Source organism: Aspergillus bombycis, assembly GCF_001792695.1.
Source record: "Aspergillus bombycis strain NRRL26010 chromosome Unknown contig00061, whole genome shotgun sequence".
Lineage (NCBI taxonomy): Eukaryota > Fungi > Ascomycota > Eurotiomycetes > Eurotiales > Aspergillaceae > Aspergillus > Aspergillus bombycis.
The window spans coordinates 50,224-68,653 of NW_019170063.1; the positions used below are offsets into that span (position 1 = coordinate 50,224).

General features: G+C 49.1%; 5 protein-coding genes across 5 annotated transcripts; 4 read left to right on the plus strand and 1 right to left on the minus strand.

The window, feature by feature from the left end:
* Positions 1-2,319: 2,319 nt before the first annotated feature.
* Positions 2,320-4,786, plus strand: ABOM_007766 (uncharacterized protein; the record flags this gene model as incomplete). Its single annotated transcript, XM_022534895.1, has 2 exons — positions 2,320-2,550; positions 2,636-4,786. 2 exons carry the CDS (start codon positions 2,320-2,322, stop codon positions 4,784-4,786), a joined length of 2,382 nt encoding a protein of 793 aa, XP_022387723.1.
* A 1,442-nt stretch (positions 4,787-6,228) lies between these two features.
* ABOM_007767 (ankyrin repeat protein) lies at positions 6,229-9,606 on the plus strand (the record flags this gene model as incomplete). Its single annotated transcript, XM_022534896.1, has 1 exon — positions 6,229-9,606. The coding sequence occupies one exon, from the start codon at positions 6,229-6,231 to the stop codon at positions 9,604-9,606; it is 3,378 nt and encodes a 1,125-aa protein (XP_022387722.1).
* Positions 9,607-10,429: 823 nt separating this feature from the next.
* On the plus strand, positions 10,430-12,109 carry ABOM_007768 (putative pyridine nucleotide-disulfide oxidoreductase; the record flags this gene model as incomplete). The annotated part of the gene is made up of 1 exon (XM_022534897.1): positions 10,430-12,109. The coding sequence occupies one exon, from the start codon at positions 10,430-10,432 to the stop codon at positions 12,107-12,109; it is 1,680 nt and encodes a 559-aa protein (XP_022387721.1).
* Positions 12,110-12,446: 337 nt separating this feature from the next.
* On the minus strand, positions 12,447-14,276 carry ABOM_007769 (amidase family protein; the record flags this gene model as incomplete). Its single annotated transcript, XM_022534898.1, has 2 exons — positions 12,447-13,905; positions 13,963-14,276. 2 exons carry the CDS (start codon positions 14,274-14,276, stop codon positions 12,447-12,449), a joined length of 1,773 nt encoding a protein of 590 aa, XP_022387720.1.
* Positions 14,277-15,290: 1,014 nt separating this feature from the next.
* On the plus strand, positions 15,291-16,585 carry ABOM_007770 (uncharacterized protein; the record flags this gene model as incomplete). Its single annotated transcript, XM_022534899.1, has 3 exons — positions 15,291-15,509; positions 15,580-16,088; positions 16,144-16,585. 3 exons carry the CDS (start codon positions 15,291-15,293, stop codon positions 16,583-16,585), a joined length of 1,170 nt encoding a protein of 389 aa, XP_022387744.1.
* Positions 16,586-18,430: the final 1,845 nt, after the last annotated feature.

An 18,430-nucleotide genomic window follows, 5' to 3' on the forward strand; every position in this document is an offset into this window, starting at 1 on the left:
TTACCAGGTAACTTACCTACCTACCTTGTCTCCAGCATTGAGGTAGTCAAGACTCACGAGGTGGTTTAAAGTATTGGTTTTCCGGTCACTTTCATTTGACACTTGATCAATTCCTCACCTAAACGAAGGTGGAAGGGGAGTTGGCAGTTGTGGGTTAGAATTCTGTCCGAAATGCAACCTGGGAGCAATACTACTAGTAGTAGGATCTGGATTTTGGAGGGGCGAAAAAAGCAATGAAAAAAAAGGTATGCTCACAACGGAGTACCCCTGGATCGAAAAGTATATCCACCTGTCAGCGTCAGCAGTCATGACCGTACAGGATTCTATATTAATATGATAATATAACTCTAGTGCTGCTGTAAGTACCAGAAGAATGTACACAGCGGGATGGTTATAAGAAGACAAATACTAAATGCATTATATATGTCTTGACGCTATTTTATTCCCGAAACAACAATGTCCAAGCCATGGACCACTTGGAAATATTAATCTATTTACTTTGTCACTATTGAATGATCCATAGGCAACAGACCCGGGGTTCTGGATCTCGATGGAAGACTCCGAAGAGCTCCGGATGACCGGGAGGGCGTGTTGACAGGGGTTATGTTACCAACTAGACCGCTTAGAGGCGTACTATTAGTGCAGGCTCAGTTCGGCTACGATTCTTGAGGCTGTATAAAAATTGATGCCTGGTATTATTGGCAAAGTATGGAGAAAAATTACAAAAAGGAAAGAGTAAGAGAGTTCACTAACCCAGTTAAAGAAAAAGAACAAGATGACGGATAGAAGGGAAAAACGGCTTTTACCAACGGTAGGTTATCATCCTCAAAGAATCCACAGTAGTAATAATTCTGCCTTGGGAGACATTATCTAAACTGATTAAAACAACAGAGGATGATGCCATCCTTGAGCCTCCTGAACCAGAAAAAGAGCACAGCCTCTCCCGACTTCCCCCCAGCCCACTTCCTTCAACAGGTTTGGTGTCTGTGGATGACGGACAAGAGTGATACAGGTCTTTTACTCCGTAGTACTCCGTTCTTCGTAAGAAAAAAGCTCTAGAAAGGTAGTAGAAAAGTGAAAACGCCCAAAAAAAAAAAAAAAAAAAGAAGAGGACCCGCTTATTAAAATTTACCACAGTGTTGAACAAACAGTTCTAATACCCTGATAATAATAGAAACTGTAATAGTGAATACTCAGGATGATGCACATAGAGAATATGTATATAACAAGAAGAGTCAAAGGGGGACTGAGAATGTTCTGGGGTAACTCAGGGAAATTCCAGACAAGTTGAAAAAAAAGAATTTTACTTTTTTCTCACTCTTTTCTTTTGTATATGTGTCTAATTCTTTACACCTGAATACCTCACTTTCCATGATTCTCATTCGATCTCGAAGTGTATTTCTTGCCCTTTCTAACCATCGATTGAATTTTCCTTTTTTCTGCCATACCGTGGCTCCACCCATGGTAAAAAATACACCTAAAATCCGTATCCCAAACCCATTTCATAACAAAATCACATAATAATAAATAAACCACCATTGTTTCTCCAGAGGCAGTTTTTGGATCGTTTTGCTCTGTCAAGTCTCAGGGTGGCCCCCCCCAATCCCCTTCTCTCAGCCATATCCCGTACCCCTTCCCAACCCTTGTCATCATAACTTTTCTCTCATCATTCTTTGGATCCCTCCTGCCGATCCATTCCCTTCGCTATCCTACCAACAGGGAACATTCACCACCTGACTGATTCCCCGCTGGGAATTCTTTGCCTTAACACGACCTAGAGGATTTTTCGCATGGTTGGTTTTCAGCAGCATTCCTTTTACCTCACTGTTTCGTGACCGTGTTGCGCACCTTTCCCTTGATTGCGTGCGCCCGCCACTGGGTTTCGAGTTAAGCTGTCAAATTGTCCTTTGGAGTCACCGTCGCGCTTTCTTTTCTCTGTTCCCACCCAACAGCAGCCGTGAAGATGCTGTCAGCTCCGGTGAAGTCGGCCAAGCGTATATCGTCGCTTTTTTCCTTGGGGTCCAGTAAAGAGGCATCGATTCCCTCGTCGCCTGGGTCTCCCGGAGCCCCGAAGGCTTCTCCCGATCAACAGACTCAAGATGGACGTTATCGAAGCAGCTCGCGATCGGCTCGTTTAGCATCTAATCCAATTAGTGTCGACTATTCGGAATCCCGAACGCCTATATCGCCAGTCCCGAATGATAATTTCGACTTGGATGCCCCTCTTCCGCCCCCCCCCTCACTTCTCACCGTAAACCAGGATCTAGCCGGAAGCGCGCCCGCTCGCCAGACTCGAGACCCCAAAGCAGAGGGCGCATAATGAGTGGAAGCAGGCCTTCTAGCTCCGCGGGCCTGTTTGTGCCGGGAACTGGCCCCGACTCACGTCCCGGAACTCCTTCGAAGAGAAGGAGCTGGATGCCCGGACGGGTCCGGGCAAGCTCAGTAGACACTAGAACGGCACCCACTAGTCCTTCATTACCCAGCGCTTGGATTGCTGGGTTAGATCAAAAAATCTTATATGACCTGGAGCCTCTATCCAGAGGGGAACAGGTACGTAACGAGTTGTGGAATTTTCTATCCTCTTATGTCAACAAAATTTGGGGAGTTAAGACTCACTAACCCCGGAACTCAATAGATTCCTGAATTGTGGAATGAAAATGGCGACACCTTCGTCTATCTTTTCCCCCAGAATACAGGCAGACCCGCTTCCTTCAGAGTCGATTCGACCGTCTTTGCCGAGTCGCCATCCCTGAATTTCCTAGCTCGGGGGACCGACCCCCGGGCCCCAGGATCCATCGAACAGCAAACTCGCAATTTATCACTGGCATCCCCTGTCACGGGTCCTGCGTCACCGCCCCTGACTCCTCAGGACCGATTGCCGGATAATGACAATGACAATGACAATGACAATGACAATGACAGCACCGGTAGTAGGAGGATGGCCTTCGTGGAAGATGACGGACAGGACGACTTGCAGGAACTTCATCTCTACCTGCCCATCCCCCTGAATAGCGATGTTTCCAGCCCTAATAGCCGCATCTCACAAGAGGACACGGAATCTCTGCTATTGTTCCGTAACCTCTTTGCTTTTTTATTAGGACAGTCGCTAATTGCAACGCCTCGCTCCCCTTCTCTTTTTGCTATCTTCATGGATGTCGCCACACTACTCTCTCGGTTCGAATTTACTAACTTCGATGGATCCAACTTCGGCGAAACCGCAACCACGAGCTTTGGAAATTACTGTGACGAGTTACACCTGGCAGATGTTCGCAAAAGCCGAGAGAAGACAATTGAAGCGATTGTTCTGGGCGAGCGTCTACGCTTCTTCCCGCTGTATCTTGAAGGCTTCGTACATGGTGTGGGTAAACTGGATGAACTCAAGCAGCTGAGGAGTCCCAAGTTCGGCCTCATCAGCGCTGCAACCCAGAAGCGCCTGGAAAGAGGCTTCATCGACCTGGATACACGTCTTCGAGTTCTATACGGCAAGCTCAATGACTTCGATTTCCCTTCTGCATTTGCCGGTGCTGCCAATTCGACCACGTCTGCCGAAAGCAAGGTGGTCCGCTTCAAAGCGTGGAAGGCTGCATTTATGGATATGCGACGTCATACCATCCAGTATTACCGACAGAGATATGGCTCATGGCCTCCCAAGGCACGGTCTAAGAAAAACCAGTTTGAAGAGAATGGCCTCAATCGCCGAGTCTTGATGGAGCTATATAATGACTTCGCCAACCTCTACGATATGCTGGTCGATCGGTCTTCCCTCACTACCCGGACTGTAGATATGGGTGCCGAGGAGGTAGCAGAAGCTGATGACCTCAACACAATGACAAACAGGGCACTCCGGCAGGTCTTGAGCGAGTATGATAGAAGCACACCGCCCGTCCAGCCTCCCATTCCTTTCGATATCCCGCAGTTCCCCTCGCTGCAACCGCTCCAGCGCAAGCCTATGGATGCCAAGAAGGAAGCCAAAAAGAACGCAAAAAAGCTTAAGGATGCCGACATCAATGCTGTCCTGATGGGATCCTACACCCGTGAGAGTCTCAAGCCGACTCCATTCATCGAGTCATTTATGCAATTCGAGCGTCGATGTGGCCATGGGAAGACCATCAACGACCTTATAGATCTTCGATGTGGTCAGTGGATTTTCCTGTACTGTGTCATCCAGTCACTTCCCTTGCTTGTGGTGGATGTGCAGGATGTCAAGTACACGGATGGAGTCGAGTACTTCTGCTGTATCGCCCCTAGGGGTGGTGCTCCTTGGATTCAGAATGATGGCAAAGTGGCTCGGAGTTGGTTTGGCGTGGCAGGCGGGGCCGGTGTCGTCAGTCTGCCGTCTGATGTAGTCATCAATGGCGTGGAGGGCATCTATCGGCGTAGTCACTGCTGGCAGGTTGCCGAGCAATGGGCGGAAAAGGATGCCATTTTGGCGCCCCCAACGGTTGAGGATCCTTATGACAACGAGTCGTCGTTGTCTTCGCCCTACCAAGCCCAACAATCGTCTGCAGGTTCGTCAGCGGAACATCAACAGCAACAACCCACTCCCCTCCTGGCACCAGGGGGTAATGGCCTCACGCCTCCTCCAGTCATTCCCCGGACAAACTCCCCAGCCTTGAGAAGCCGAGTGGAACATCGACACTCCATCTACCCAGGTCTCGAAGCACTTCCGCTACCAGCTGGTGTTGCCCCGATTGACCCACCTGCCAGGCCCATCAGCAGGTTCAATCCCAACATGAGTTTTGATGACATTTTGAAACAGGTTCCAAATCAAAAAGGGAAGAAATAAAGATTATGAACTAGCGTGTACAATGGCAGGTTGAAACCCTTTTCTCAACTGGGACACGGGCTACTCTTCTCCTTTGCTTCTTCTCCCTCCCCTTTTCTCTCTTTTTCTCTTACCTCAAAATCTCCTTTTCTCTTCTTTTTCTCACATCAAGGCCACGGATCTTTTTTCTTTTTCATCTTGCATTATTAACTGCATGCCTTTTCAGCTTTCGCGCCTTCTCCTCGTCGCCAATGACTCTTAATACTTCATCCTCTACCCCCTCTTGTTCGTATTTAACGTCTGTTATTGACCATTATGGGCGCACATAAATCTATTTGGACCAAAAGGCTGGAATGGCGTAATTACAAATCTATCTGAATCCCAGGCCTGGAATTGAAAGAGAAGATGGGTGCTTCACTTTGACTATAGCGTGCATTAAACAAAATGGCAAGATTGCCATGGTTTTGAAGGTCTCTGTCTTAGCACCGCGTTCCTTCATACCTCCTGTCGTCCTTCATCCTGCAAGCATATAAGCCTTTCTTCTCTTCCTCTCTTCGTTTTCATTTCCTTTTCTCCTTTTATCTATTTTGGCGAATTCCCTTGGGATTCTTCTGTTGACCCAAAGGTGGTCTGATTTGATGTTATTACTATGAGCCTGATAGAGATAATGGTCCGTGTTGGACTAGTAATATAATAAAACCCTCCTGTATTGGGGATGTTGCACCTTAGCAGCAACTATTTCTTTTTCCCTGTCCCCTCTGCTTCCTCTGTTCCCGCCCCCGGCTCCTAGAGGCTTTCGTACTCCCAAGTAAAAACTTACCCGTTGACTTCTATATCTTACAATAACTTCTATCAGAGGATCACGGCGTTCACTGATGCCTTCTCTCTGAAAGTATTTACACGAGATAACTCTTAGCCATTCTATGTCAATTCTTACGATACAGAAATACTGCTAATTTGCCGATCAGAAAGTCGTCAAACAGGATATTCTGTCAGCGACCCGCGCTAACCCAGCCACTTCGTTTAGCGCGGAACGGCGGCTGTTGAGGGCGAGAGCACAGCAACAGCTGGCAAGGAGATTGATGCGCATCTTGTCCCCATCATCCATTTGTCAAGGACAAGTAAACATCATGCAGGTATCTTGGCGGCCAAGGGAGGTGGGGGGGGGAGACGAAGTAAAAAGGAAAAAAGGAATCGCTCAGACCCTGGCAGAATACTGGACGTTATCGTGGATCGGCCTCAAAATCTGCAGCTAAATGAACTACCTCACGTCCGGGCCAATGCTTAAATGATCGACTTCGTATTGGTTTCCCGTGTGGTAATTACGCTAATCACACACTTTACCGCAATTTTTGCTGTCAGAATCGCAATTTTTTCCGCCTCAGCTTCGATGCGCGTTCACTCGTGTCAAAGCTGCACCGACCGATAGAATGCGGTAGCGGCATCCGCTCAAAGCCTTGACCATGTCCAGGTCACGATCTAGTATTGCTAGTGACAGCAGTGACCGTCTGGAGCCGCGTTTACTAAGAGCGGCCGAAAACGACAGTGTCGAGGCGCTGAGGCAAATTATCGAATTGGCCCACGAGAATGGCCAGTACAGCGACAACTTTCTGCGAGTTGGGCTTATGCGAAGCTGCGAGCGCGGATGCATTACCGCAACGCAGTATTTGCTGGACTTATTATGTGTGAATCTGAAGGATGGGAATAATCGACCCTCTCCTCTTGCCGCGAATAATCGTCCTTCACCGTTATTGCGCGCCGTTGAGCGGAATCACGTCCGAATAGTGCAGTTGTTATTGGATTATGGCGCACCTCTAGAGACGGCGGATAAGGATGGTCGAACGGCGTTGATGACAGCTGCCTGGAAGAACCACTGGCATGTGCTGCAAATACTAATCGCACGAGGCGCAAATGTCAACGCAAAAGATCACAGAAAGAGGAATGTGCTGCATAACCTGGCGGCCGATAAGCACTGCAACTGGGGTGAGGATGTTATTGCACTTTTGTTGAAGACTGTTTGCGAGATTGATGGTGAAGCCGGCCAGGATGAGTTGGGTCGAACTCCACTGCACTGGGCTTGCGCGACGGGGAAGTTGCGCTTCGTAGAGTTGCTTTTGACAAGACCACATGGGCCAGTTGCGAACGTAAATGCGATTGAGTTCAGAAACAAAAGTGCACTCCATATCGCAATCGCTCACGATTGGGACAATATTGTGCATCTTCTACTCCGACACGGTGCAGATATTGACTCCAGAAGTGATGGCGGCTGGACTCCGCTGCATAATGCTTGTGATAAGGGCGCTAAGGAGATAGTGCGCATTTTATTGCGCACTGGGGCCAAGATTAACAGTCAACTTTTGAATGGTGTCACACCGCTGCATCTGGCAGCCCAGGCAGGACACACCGACGTCGTGCAATGTCTCCTGGAGCATCCGGATTTGAAGCGGAGGGTCCGTGATAACTTTGGTTGTACGCCATTCTTACGAGCAGCCCAGTTCAAGCGCAAAGATATCGTGTTGCTCCTGGCGCCATTCAATAATGTAGATGCACTTTCGCCGGATGCGCGGGGCGCTTGCGAAGGTTTCGAAGCGACAGTTGTCGACTTCGGAAACTTTCGCAACGAGAACAGAGTGAGGAAAGCATCGGTTTTTAACTTATTATACGGGCGAGACCCCGATAATTCACACAAACAAGCTTTTACTACTGTTCCCAGGGATAGTAAAGTTACCGACTTCAGGTGGATTCATCTTCCTGCGAATAATATGGCTTGGGTCGAGGCGCTGCTCACTAAGAATTTCATCGAGGAGGGCGCGCACGACATCGAAAGCTTCAAAGGCCTTGAAAGATCATTCCACTACCAGCATCGAGGTCAAAGAACGCATTCCCACTTTATGCGACCAATGTGTCAACGCACACACCGAAAGCAACGGTTTGATGAAGAAAAAGAAGAAAGCGCAGAGGAGAAGGTTGAGAGAAAGCTTCCCCAAATTGTTATCAATGGGCGTCTCCAAGAGCTGCCGAAAAGTTCAGCAAACGGCAGTAGCCACAAAGCAAAGAAGCAGAAGCCACAGGGAGGCAAGTTCGAACGGGCCGAATCTGACGATACCTCGAATAGCTCCCACGGGAAAAAAGCGAAGAATCACACCAAACGTGGTAGAGCTAAAGGTGAATTGATACAAAATTCGAAGAATGACGAGCAACATCGACATCCACTCTCGCTCTGTAAAGACAACGGACATTCTGCCACCAGCAATGTGTGCGTGTTCATGCCATATCTCCATTTTGAAACGGCTGAAAGGAGACTGAAAATGCAAGAAGCAATACAACGAGCCGAGACGCTTAATATCCAGACTGGACTCTCTCGCTCCCCTACACGGGATGAGATGCTCATCCGCGCGCACCTGGCATCTTCCACGGCGTCACTTCATGTCCGACGGACACTGGATCAGTTTTTCTACCCTAACATTGATACCCAGACCCGAGATCAGGACCAGGTGGTGTATCGCTATCAGACCAAGGGGCAAGGACAAGAGAGATACGGAACGGAACCCAAGATTTTCATGGTGGACCAATTATGGATGTGGATCATGGGGACAGATTTGATCGTCACCTGCTTTGCACAACGATGGGAACAACCAAAAAATGACCCGTTAAACGTGTTGGACGGAATCATAGAGGACATAAACTCCAAGACTCGAGAACCAGTTCGCTCTGTATATGACTTGGCCAGCATCATCACTAACCGCTGTTCGGGTGTCTTTGACCGCCACCGTATGGGTGACGACGAGTATCAGTTCTTGGACATGTTCGAGTCCTCAATTGGTATTGCAACGGACCGCGAGACAGTACTTTTTAATAAATTCAACCGCGCATCAGCCCAGGCCTCGGACTGGCTCAAAAACCATCGCAAGCTGAGTCGTTTCGCTCGGAACTCGCAACCAAAAAAGGATGCCACCAACCGTGACGGCGATGAACAGTTTGAAGAAGACGAAGATGAAGTGCCCCTCTTCGTGGATAACCTCCTCGATATCGGACAGGAGATCGACCTTCTCGCCGAGGCTAAGGACATCCGTGACGAACTCAACATGATTCGTACTGTTCTACAACACCAGCAGGATGTCCTACTCGACTTCCAAGATGTCATCTTTGGAATTTATCAAGTACAACATCGATCGCAGTACGAAATCAAGAGGCGATTCAAGGAGCAGCAACGCGCGATCGACATGCACCTTAAGGACATCGAGCGGATGGATAAGCAAGCGGAGCGTATTTATTCATCCATCACGGATTTGCTAGATCTAAAGCAAAAACATGCAAACGCTTTCGAGGCCCGGTTCGCCCGCGACCAAGCTGCTGGCACAACCCGCCAGGGCAAAATTATGATGGTGTTTACTATCGTAACAACTGTCTTTCTTCCCCTGTCATTCATCGCAACCTTTTTCACAATGAACCTCGAAGAGTTTCCCCACAACGCAGACGGATCGGAGCAACTCCCTCTCGCATACGTCGCAGAGTACACATTCGGCATTGGAGTTGCTATTTCTATCCCACTTATTCTCCTTGCCCTAACCGTGGACGATATCGGAGATGGATGCCAGGAAGCCATTCGGCGGACTCGCCGGTGGATGTTTCATAGGAAGAAGAAACCCCGTCGGCAGTCCGCAATCGAAGAGCCAAGGCCTACGACAGCATTAGGATTGGATAAGGTTCTCAGTGGGACCAAGTCTCGGAGAAGTGTTGATACAGAATTGGCTGGAAGCTTGCTACCTGTCTCTACAAGAGGAACCATTCGTTCTTTGGGCAAAAGAAGTGTATTTTTGAGACGGGATGAGGTATATTGACGAGGTAATGAACGAGATACGATTGGATGTAGATTTATTATGATGTATATTGAAATTAGTGCATACATCCTGTATTGATGCCACCATCACGTGCCGATTGATTCTGTCTCTCAACTCCATTCTCTTTGCCTTCTATCTATCTCATCTCACATGCCCTCCTGTTCAACGATTCCGAATTCTGCAGTCTGATCGCCACAACTTCGCATGTGGCTCCGGATGGCCGACTTCAGGAGCTCGGTAACTCGCCGATCCGCACCCGCCGGGTTCCGCGGGGGGATCTCGATGCCCACTCCGATCTGGCCCAGAGTACAGAACTCTGGTGCAGGAATCTTCACGAATATTTGGTTCCACCAGAGAAGCTTATTCCTTACATGGAGGCTGTGTGCAATGCCTAGATCCCCCGAAAACTATCGGATTTACCCCAGCACGTGCGCTGTTGCGGAGCTCTCTCGGAGGGACTCGGGCGCAGAAGCTCTCCGTGAGTCAGTCCGCCCTTCCTTTCTTCGCCGGTGGATCAATTGACTACCTCCGGTGAGATGGAAGCAGGATAGAAGACTTGAACCCTCGCGGAACATTGAGGTTATCTTCGTTGAAGTGGACATTGATGTGTTCCGATTCATTCCACCGCTTAACTTTTTTTGTTTCCATGCGCCGAAGAGATGAGGTCATCATGTCTTCAGAACCAGACACTCATTGTGGATTTGCGTTGTCAATCCGTTCGATAGTTAAACCTTAAACAACTACATAAAAGATCTTCGATTGAAGTGTCAGTTGTCTGCAATTTCCCCTAAAAGACGCTGGCTCTTAAATCTGTATACTGGAGATGACGTCGGTGTTTGTGAATAGTCCCGTCCGTTTCGGACGGATATCACGGCCTTTGCTATCAAGTACATACCGAGTGGGCCACTCGCGCTTTGTACAGCCTCAAAGATGTCTGGCTACGCAGGTTGACCATTCGGCTGCAATTCCTGAATCCGACAGTGGGAAGGAAAGAGTGGTCATTCTTGGATCCGGTTGGGGAGGGTATACCCTCTCCCGAAAATTGTCGCCAAAGTCGTTCTCGCCGGTCGTTATCTCCCCTCGTTCATACTTTGTCTTTACTCCTCTTCTGACTGACGCTGCTGGCGGATCGCTGGATTTCTCAAACATCGTGGAGCCAGTTCGGGATCCTCACGCTAAAGTCGATTTCATCCAGGCCGCTGCACGAGCTGTCAACCTGGAAAAGAAGACTGTTCTGTGTGAGTCAACCGTGGTCACAAGTGGCGTTACAGAGACGCCGCGGACCCACGAGTATGAAAGAGAGTCTGAAGAAGGCCCGGAGACCACCTCAATGAAGCCCATGCAAGAGGCGCGCAGGTGGGAGAAGGGAGATTTCTTCGAGGTTCCCTATGACAAACTAGTCATCTCCGTTGGTGCAGTAAGCAAGACCTTCGACACCCCCGGAGTGAGGCATAACGCCATGTTCTTCAAGGATATTGGTGATGCGCGACGCGTGAGACGTCGGGTACGAGAATGCTTCGAGCTGGCGGTGCTGCCGACCACGACTCCGGAGATGCGGAAATGGCTGCTACATTTCGCTATTGTCGGCGCTGGACCGACGGGAACTGAGCTAGCGGCATCCCTCCGTGACTTTATCTACAAGGATATGACGATATTATATCCCGCCCTGAAAGATCTCCCCTGCATCACCCTTTACGATGTAGCACCGAAGGTGCTATCTATGTTCGATGAATCCTTATCAAAGTACGCCATGGAGACCATGAAGAAAGAAGGCATCGACATCAAAACCTCGCACCACGTAGAAAGCCTTCGCTGGGGCGAGCCAGGAGCCGAACCTCCTTACGAAATGGACCCCAAACGCTGCCTCACAATCACAACGAAAGAAGAAGGCGAAGTAGGCATCGGGATGTGCGTTTGGGTAACCGGAAACGCAATGAACAAGTTCGTCAACAAAGCTCTCCAAGACGTGGAAACATTCCCTACCGCATCAGCCCTGCTGAAAGATGGCACTCAAGCGCCCCCAGCACTCGCAAAAGACACATCATGGCACATCAAAAAGGCTCCCAAAGTGGGTGCCCTCCTTGTTGACGGCCAGCTCCGCGTTCAACTAGAAAACGCCGACGGCAAAACCGCCGTTCTCCAGGATGTCTTCGCTCTGGGTGACAACGCCATGCCGGAAACCGGTGCACCGCCCGCGACAGCGCAGGCGACGACCCAGGAAGCGAAGTGGCTCGCTACTCGACTGAACAAGGGCGATCTTCAGAGATCCCAACCGTTTTCTTTTCATAATATGGGTACCCTGGCGTACATCGGAGATGCCAATGCGTTGATGCAATTTCCTACTGAGGATGACAAACCACCTAAGTATTTGACGGGTCGGATGGCGTGGTTTGTGTGGAATTCAGCGTATTTGACTATGAGTATGAGTTGGAGAAATAAGTTGCGGATTGCGTTTCGGTGGCTGTTGAATAATATCTTTGGGAGGGATGTATCGAGGTATTAGCCTTGGAAGGCCTTGATTAAACATTTGAACAAATAGATTTCCCTTCGTTCTTAATTCTTCGATGTTATTGGAGATATATGGGAGGAGAGCTGAATCTTTGGTGCTTGCATACTGCGCTGCTGTGGCTTTAGAGTGTTGGGTGTTAACTGCAGGGGTTACATTTCGAATATCTAAACAGACACAGAAAAAGGATGACAATAAAGCGAATGAAAAGCAAATACTATGTACCAAGACACGTATAATCTATGAGAAGTCTAACTAAATATTGCATGATGTGTATCATATAACAAAGCAGATATAACGGTGTTCCCATCCGGCACCCAATCTCTTAGGCTATTTACATAATCACAGGAAGGTTGCGAGTCAAATAGCCACGCCACTCAGGAAGAGAGCGCTGGTACTTGGTTCCAGTCGACTTCTGCAGATCCTCAATAGCACTAGCGTACTTGATTAGGGTAGGCTCCGAGAAAGCCGTGTTCATGATAGCCAGCCCGAAGGGCATACCAGACTCCTTTCCAACGCCGGCCGGAACAGTAATCACGGGATATCCAGCCTGGGCGGCGATCTGGATGCTCTGCGCAACGTCCGGAGGCACGAGGAGGCCGTCCAGGGTTCCGTTCTTGTACTTCAGGGCGGCGTCGATTCCTTCCTCGCGGGTGGTACGTTGACAGAATCCGAGTGCCTGGTAGTAGGTCTCGTCCATGATGCCCTTGCTTTCGAGGGAGGCGATCAGACCGTCCTGGCCGGAGCCGAAGGCGGGGTGAATGCTTGGGTATCCGCCTTCGGAGCCGTAGTTGTCGAGATAGTACTGAACGAGGTCTTCGACAGACTTGACATTAGTGTTCTCGACCTCGGACAGATAGTCCTTGAGGTTGTTGTAGAAGTCGACCTTGATGTAGCTGTATTCGGACTCGTTGGCATATCCGCGAGTCGAGCCGTAGTCCCAGTTGAAGCCATCGGGGGAGACAATAGTCTTGTAGTGGGGCAATTCAGTGCCGTTGATCACGGTGGCACCGGCCTGCTTGATCAGGTCGACCAGCTCAAGGAGCTGAGAGATTTGATCCTCGTCACCAAGTGCCCAGAAGGATTTCCAGGGGATACCGAATGTGGCACCCTTGAGGGCGGTCTTGTTGGTGAGGAACTGCGCGTAGCCGCCTTCGGGGGTCTTTCCCTTTTGGGCGAGAGTGTAGTTATCGCGGGGATCAATACCGTAGATGGCGTCAAGGGCATAGACTGCATCGCGCACTGTCTTGCCGAATGTACCAACGGAATCCTGGTGCAGCGATTCGGGAACGACGCCAGCACGGGAGGTCAAACCGACAGTAGGCTTGATGCCGACGACTGAGTTTCTCTGAGCGGGGTTGATGACACTGCCATCGGTTTCCGTTCCCAGGGCGAATGGAATCAGGTTGGCACCAACGCCGACGCCAGACCCGGAGCTGCTGCCACCAGGGTTGACAGTGAGGTTGTACGCGCTGCGGCATTGGCCTCCACGGGCCGAGAAACCCTCGGAGTAATTGTTCGAACGCATGTCGGCCCACTCACTCAGGGCAGCCTTGCCCAGGAGGAGAGCACCGGCTTTACGAAGGCCGTGGACAACATGGGAATCACGGGGCACGACAGAGCCCAGAAGTGCCCAGCTACCCGCAGTGGTTTCCAAACGATCCTTGCTAGCGATGTTATCCTTGACGATGAAAGGGATGCCGTGGAGCGGGCCGCGGGTCTTTCCCTGCGCGCGTTCCTCATCAAGGGCTTTCGCTATCTTGAAAGCATCCGGGTTGACTTGTAAAACCGCGCTGGTGGTGATGTCAGTGGGAAGACATATTGAATACAGGTAGATGAGGAAAGCCTACTTCAAATAAGGCTGGGTCTGGTAAATGCGCTCCAGATAGCATTGCAGGAGGTCAAGGCTGGTGAGATTTCCAGCCCCGAGTTGCTCCTGGATGGCGTCGATGCTGGCTTCCTCTAGCTTGAAGCCATTGCACAAACGCATGGGGAAGAGGGAGGCTCCATTGGCACCCAAGGCAGGGAAGTCATATTCATAGGGGTTAGTCACAATTTGGGCTTCAACCAAACCATCGTCATTGGTCGACTCCGTGTTGGCAGAAACAGAGTTTGCCAACACAAGACCGGTGGTCAAAAGTCGACCGAACACTTTCGAGACCATGATGGTTGCGCGAAGATGGAAAACTGGTGTTTGGTAGGAACAAACACCTTAAACGGGGGAAGATCGACCTTTTTGATCAGGGGTCGATCCCACGCGATGGGGCAAGTAATGCCAGGGGCGGAGCGTTTTTTTGGTTTGTTCCGGAACCCCACGTTCATATACTCATCTGAGAAGGTCGCTGCGGTCATTAACAAATTAGTTCCACCTTTACAAGCAATAGTTTGATACTGGCAGCGATGAAAGCGAACTAGAGCAGAGAAGCGAGCGGCACTAGCAGCCGAACCAGAGTGGGAAATTCTCCACTCTTGGATCGGGGTGATGGCGGTGGCGGTTGTTGTTGCTTCGAGACTTTTATAATGTCGGTTTGAGATGGATCTCGATCTGATCAAATCGGGCTAGTCGGTCATGTGTGGCAATACCGTGATCCCTGTAACCTCAGGCTTTCCAATCGTATTTTGGGTTCATCCTGCAGGCCAGCGAAAACAACCATCGTCGGACCTGAGAGATTAACTTTAGGGGAAGAGAAGAAACGAACATCGTTGGTCTCCTTATCTCCACTGCAGAATTTTTCGATGCAACGTCAGTATTCTTTATTAATCCATTATGTGCAGGAACTAAAGTTAATTAGCAATCAGATTATCCGCTACACGAGGCAACAGCCTCCACCATTAGATCAGCCCATACAATGCGCTCTACCAACTGTCAAGCCCACAGCTTCGGTACTCTGCGGGATCTCACTCGGTGTCACTTGGTATCCACCGCAACCAGACTTTCAAAGTCATTGTTGGATCTGATTTGACAAATGACCCATTTCTGGGCAATGTGAGCCATTATCAGAGTGCGGTTAAAGTTCTATAACGGAGTCAAATTTTCTCTTATTAGTGTTCGTGTCCTTTATTCCCCATGAAACAACTTGGTTTGCCTTTGTTGGATGGACACGGTACGCCTGCCTTTAAGATGGCACGCACGTCCCGCTGAGTGAGGTCCAACCCTGCTTTCTGTGGATCGTTCTCCATGGGCATTCCCGATGACATTCTCCTCGCGGATGCCGCGGGGAGGATCCCTTCTGGGATGTCGCTCGAGTACCTCGCTGAGTCGCGCGATCGCCCGGCCATTGTGGCCATCGTATTCCTGGTGTGCTTCACCGGGGCGATCATGATAGTGCGTCTCTACGCACGGATATGGCTTGTCAAGAAACTCGGCCTCGACGATGCTTTGGCCATTCTCACCATGGTATGATTAACCTGGACCAACTATCAGACACGACGATGGAACTGGAATTGACGATTAGTTCCCGATATAGATGATTTACATCTCCTTTGTCGTTCTGTCTCTCGTTCTAATTGATTTGGGGAGTGGTCGCCATATGGATTACATTCAATATGTCCTGGCGATGCCCACGGTGCGCCAGACTGAGGTTCTGGATTTCGTTGCGCACATTCTCTACACCACTGCGCTTTTCTTTTGTCGACTATCGGGTTTGGCTTTCTACCATCGCCTGGCTGCACGCTCCAGCCAACTACACCTTGTGATCAAGATTGCAGCCGGCTTCCTATTCGCCGCATACCTTCCCCAGCTGTTTCTACTGATATTCCACTGTCGACCTGTAACAGGACTATGGCCCTACCCCTGGCAGGAAGAACCAATCAGCTACAACTGTCTTACTTGGGGTCTGGTCTACTCAGTCAACTCCGGCGTTTCATTGACCTGCGATGTGCTAATGTTTATCATCCCGACCATACTTATCAAGACACTCCACGTCTCCCTCAAAAGGAAGGCCCAACTCTCTCTCGTTATGTTTCCAGGTGTGCTGTAAGGTTTATCGATTCCCGCCATATCTCCACCTTGTCTAACAAAACTGGAACAGTGTCATTGTCATTTCCGCCGTCCGGGTTTACCTTGTCGCAGTGGGCCAATGGGCTGATGACGGTAGTTGGGCTTACAATCCCATGATGGCCATTGAGAATGCTGAGATTGCAGGCACCTTGATCGCGCTGTCTGTACCGGCTTTGAAGCCAGTTTTTGGGAACATATTTACTCATCTGACCGAGTACACGGTCTCGACGCGCAACCGGTCTAATATGAAAAGTCAATCGAAGCCTACATCCGGGTTAAGGTCTAGGGCTAGAGACAGTAAGCGCCTACTATCTTGGTCCAAGCACGGTTATGAAGACTATGAGATGATGGGCTCGGAGACTAATATACCCCCAAGTGGTCCGGTACAGTCATCGGATAAAAATATCGGAGTTACCACCGATGTCTCTATATTCCATGGACAGCAGGAGGCGGACCAGAGACATATTGTGTAGAGAAATTAATAAATGCTGTACGACACTACGAGCTATTCTAAGACAATAGATTATACAGAATTCATACTCCGTTTCTTCACGCCCCACTTTTGATCTTGTTTGCCTTTGGTAATACCTCGGTAGTGCGATCGTTCTCCGCATGAGTAATTTGTGACTATTCGAGGTAGTACGGAGAGAAAAAGAAAGAAATAGAAATAATCAACAAAGTTTTCCAAATCGATAGTGTGTCCAAAACATCGTCTGTTGGGTTACATTAGGGTTTTGTAAGAGAATTCTGGAAAAACGAGCTTGTGCCCCTATTTATAAATTATCGGTAAGGCTAAAAGCCAAAAGATGCCCTAACAGGCACTCTGGGTTCCTGAAGCCATGTGGATCTCTTCTGCAGAATCACTCTCGAATTGAAGCGAGCTCCATCCTAGTCCAGAGTTTAACACGTGAAAATCGATATCGCAGTTTCAAGTCACGTAAAAGTTTGCCTTGTGGATCTGTGATGTTTCAAGCGAGTGCCCACAGCTCTTCAACCAGTGGGAACCAAAGCTAAGCTATAAAGTATAAACGTAAAACATTCCATGATGAAGATTCAACAATTGATAAGCATATATGCTTCAGCCTGATGTATGCGAGTCGATTCATATTCTAGACTCATGAGACGTGCCTGTCTTTCCTCCTCTCGCCGTCTTGCCTCCTCTCTGATTCTTGCCTCTCTAATGATCCACCCCAGTCTTGATTTCTCTTTCCTGATATTCTTCTAATAGAAACAGGTTAGCTTACTTAAACCTACACTGTCTTTAGTATATCGTTATCCATACATTCCTCAAACGCCGCCTAGCGCGGCGACGCCTTCGTCTTATGGCATTCGCGGTCTGAGAAAGGGGCTGTGGCTCAGGGGGCGTGGGACGAAACATTTGGTACATCTGTCCATTTTACAAAGAGAATTAGTAGTTGTAAATAACTTAGATGCTCGGTGCACCGAAAGATAATTACCATTTTCCCCCTCGTCTTCTTCCTCCTTTTCTTGGCTACCCCATTACTGGCCTCACTGGTATACACATTTTGATGCTGCCGTTGCTACCAAATATCAGTATACTGGACATGATCAAGAGGAACACCAACACCACAAGCGTATACATTCTTCGAGAAACACAACCGAGGGGCAGAGGCTGTCGTCTCTATGGGGTGGACCTCCGCACTTGAGACATATTGAACTGACCTCTTCCAAGTTCTTAGCAGTAGTGCTATACAAGACATCCTCTAAAGAGCCAAAGAAGGGGTAGGCTGTTGTTGGTAGGGTCGTGTTGAGGGCGAGGTTTCGATATGTGCTGTTCAGCGTTTCACTCTCCATTTGTCTTGGTTTGTGGCTTGGAGGTCTCCGGTTTTTATGTGTAGTACGGTCTGGCCTCGGGATTTCTTCTCTTCTCTTTGTCTCTATAAGGTACTTGGAAGAGTCGGTAGAGTGTCGCTTCTGTGTAGTGGCTTATATTAATGAGGTCGATCCGGGAGAAGAGTAGGTAAACGTGAAGAGGGGGAGTGTCGAAGGGAAGGTGCATACTCTGGGCATGTTTCCCGCTTTGTGGGTTCATAATTTGGGTTACTTGCTGCCTGGTACACATATAAAATGAGGTATCTCTTTTTCATTTCAACTTTACTATGTCTGTGCACCGGATATAGATTTGGAGTGTTGATGGTGGAAGAAAGCGTAGCTGCAGACATAGCTGATGTCTCCGTATGTGAATTATGCTTCACTGCTGAGAGCGTTGACAACAAGGAGGCTGGATTTGTGGAGTATGATGGGAAAATGAATATATGACTAGAAGATCAACTAAGTTTCACGACATATACGGGATG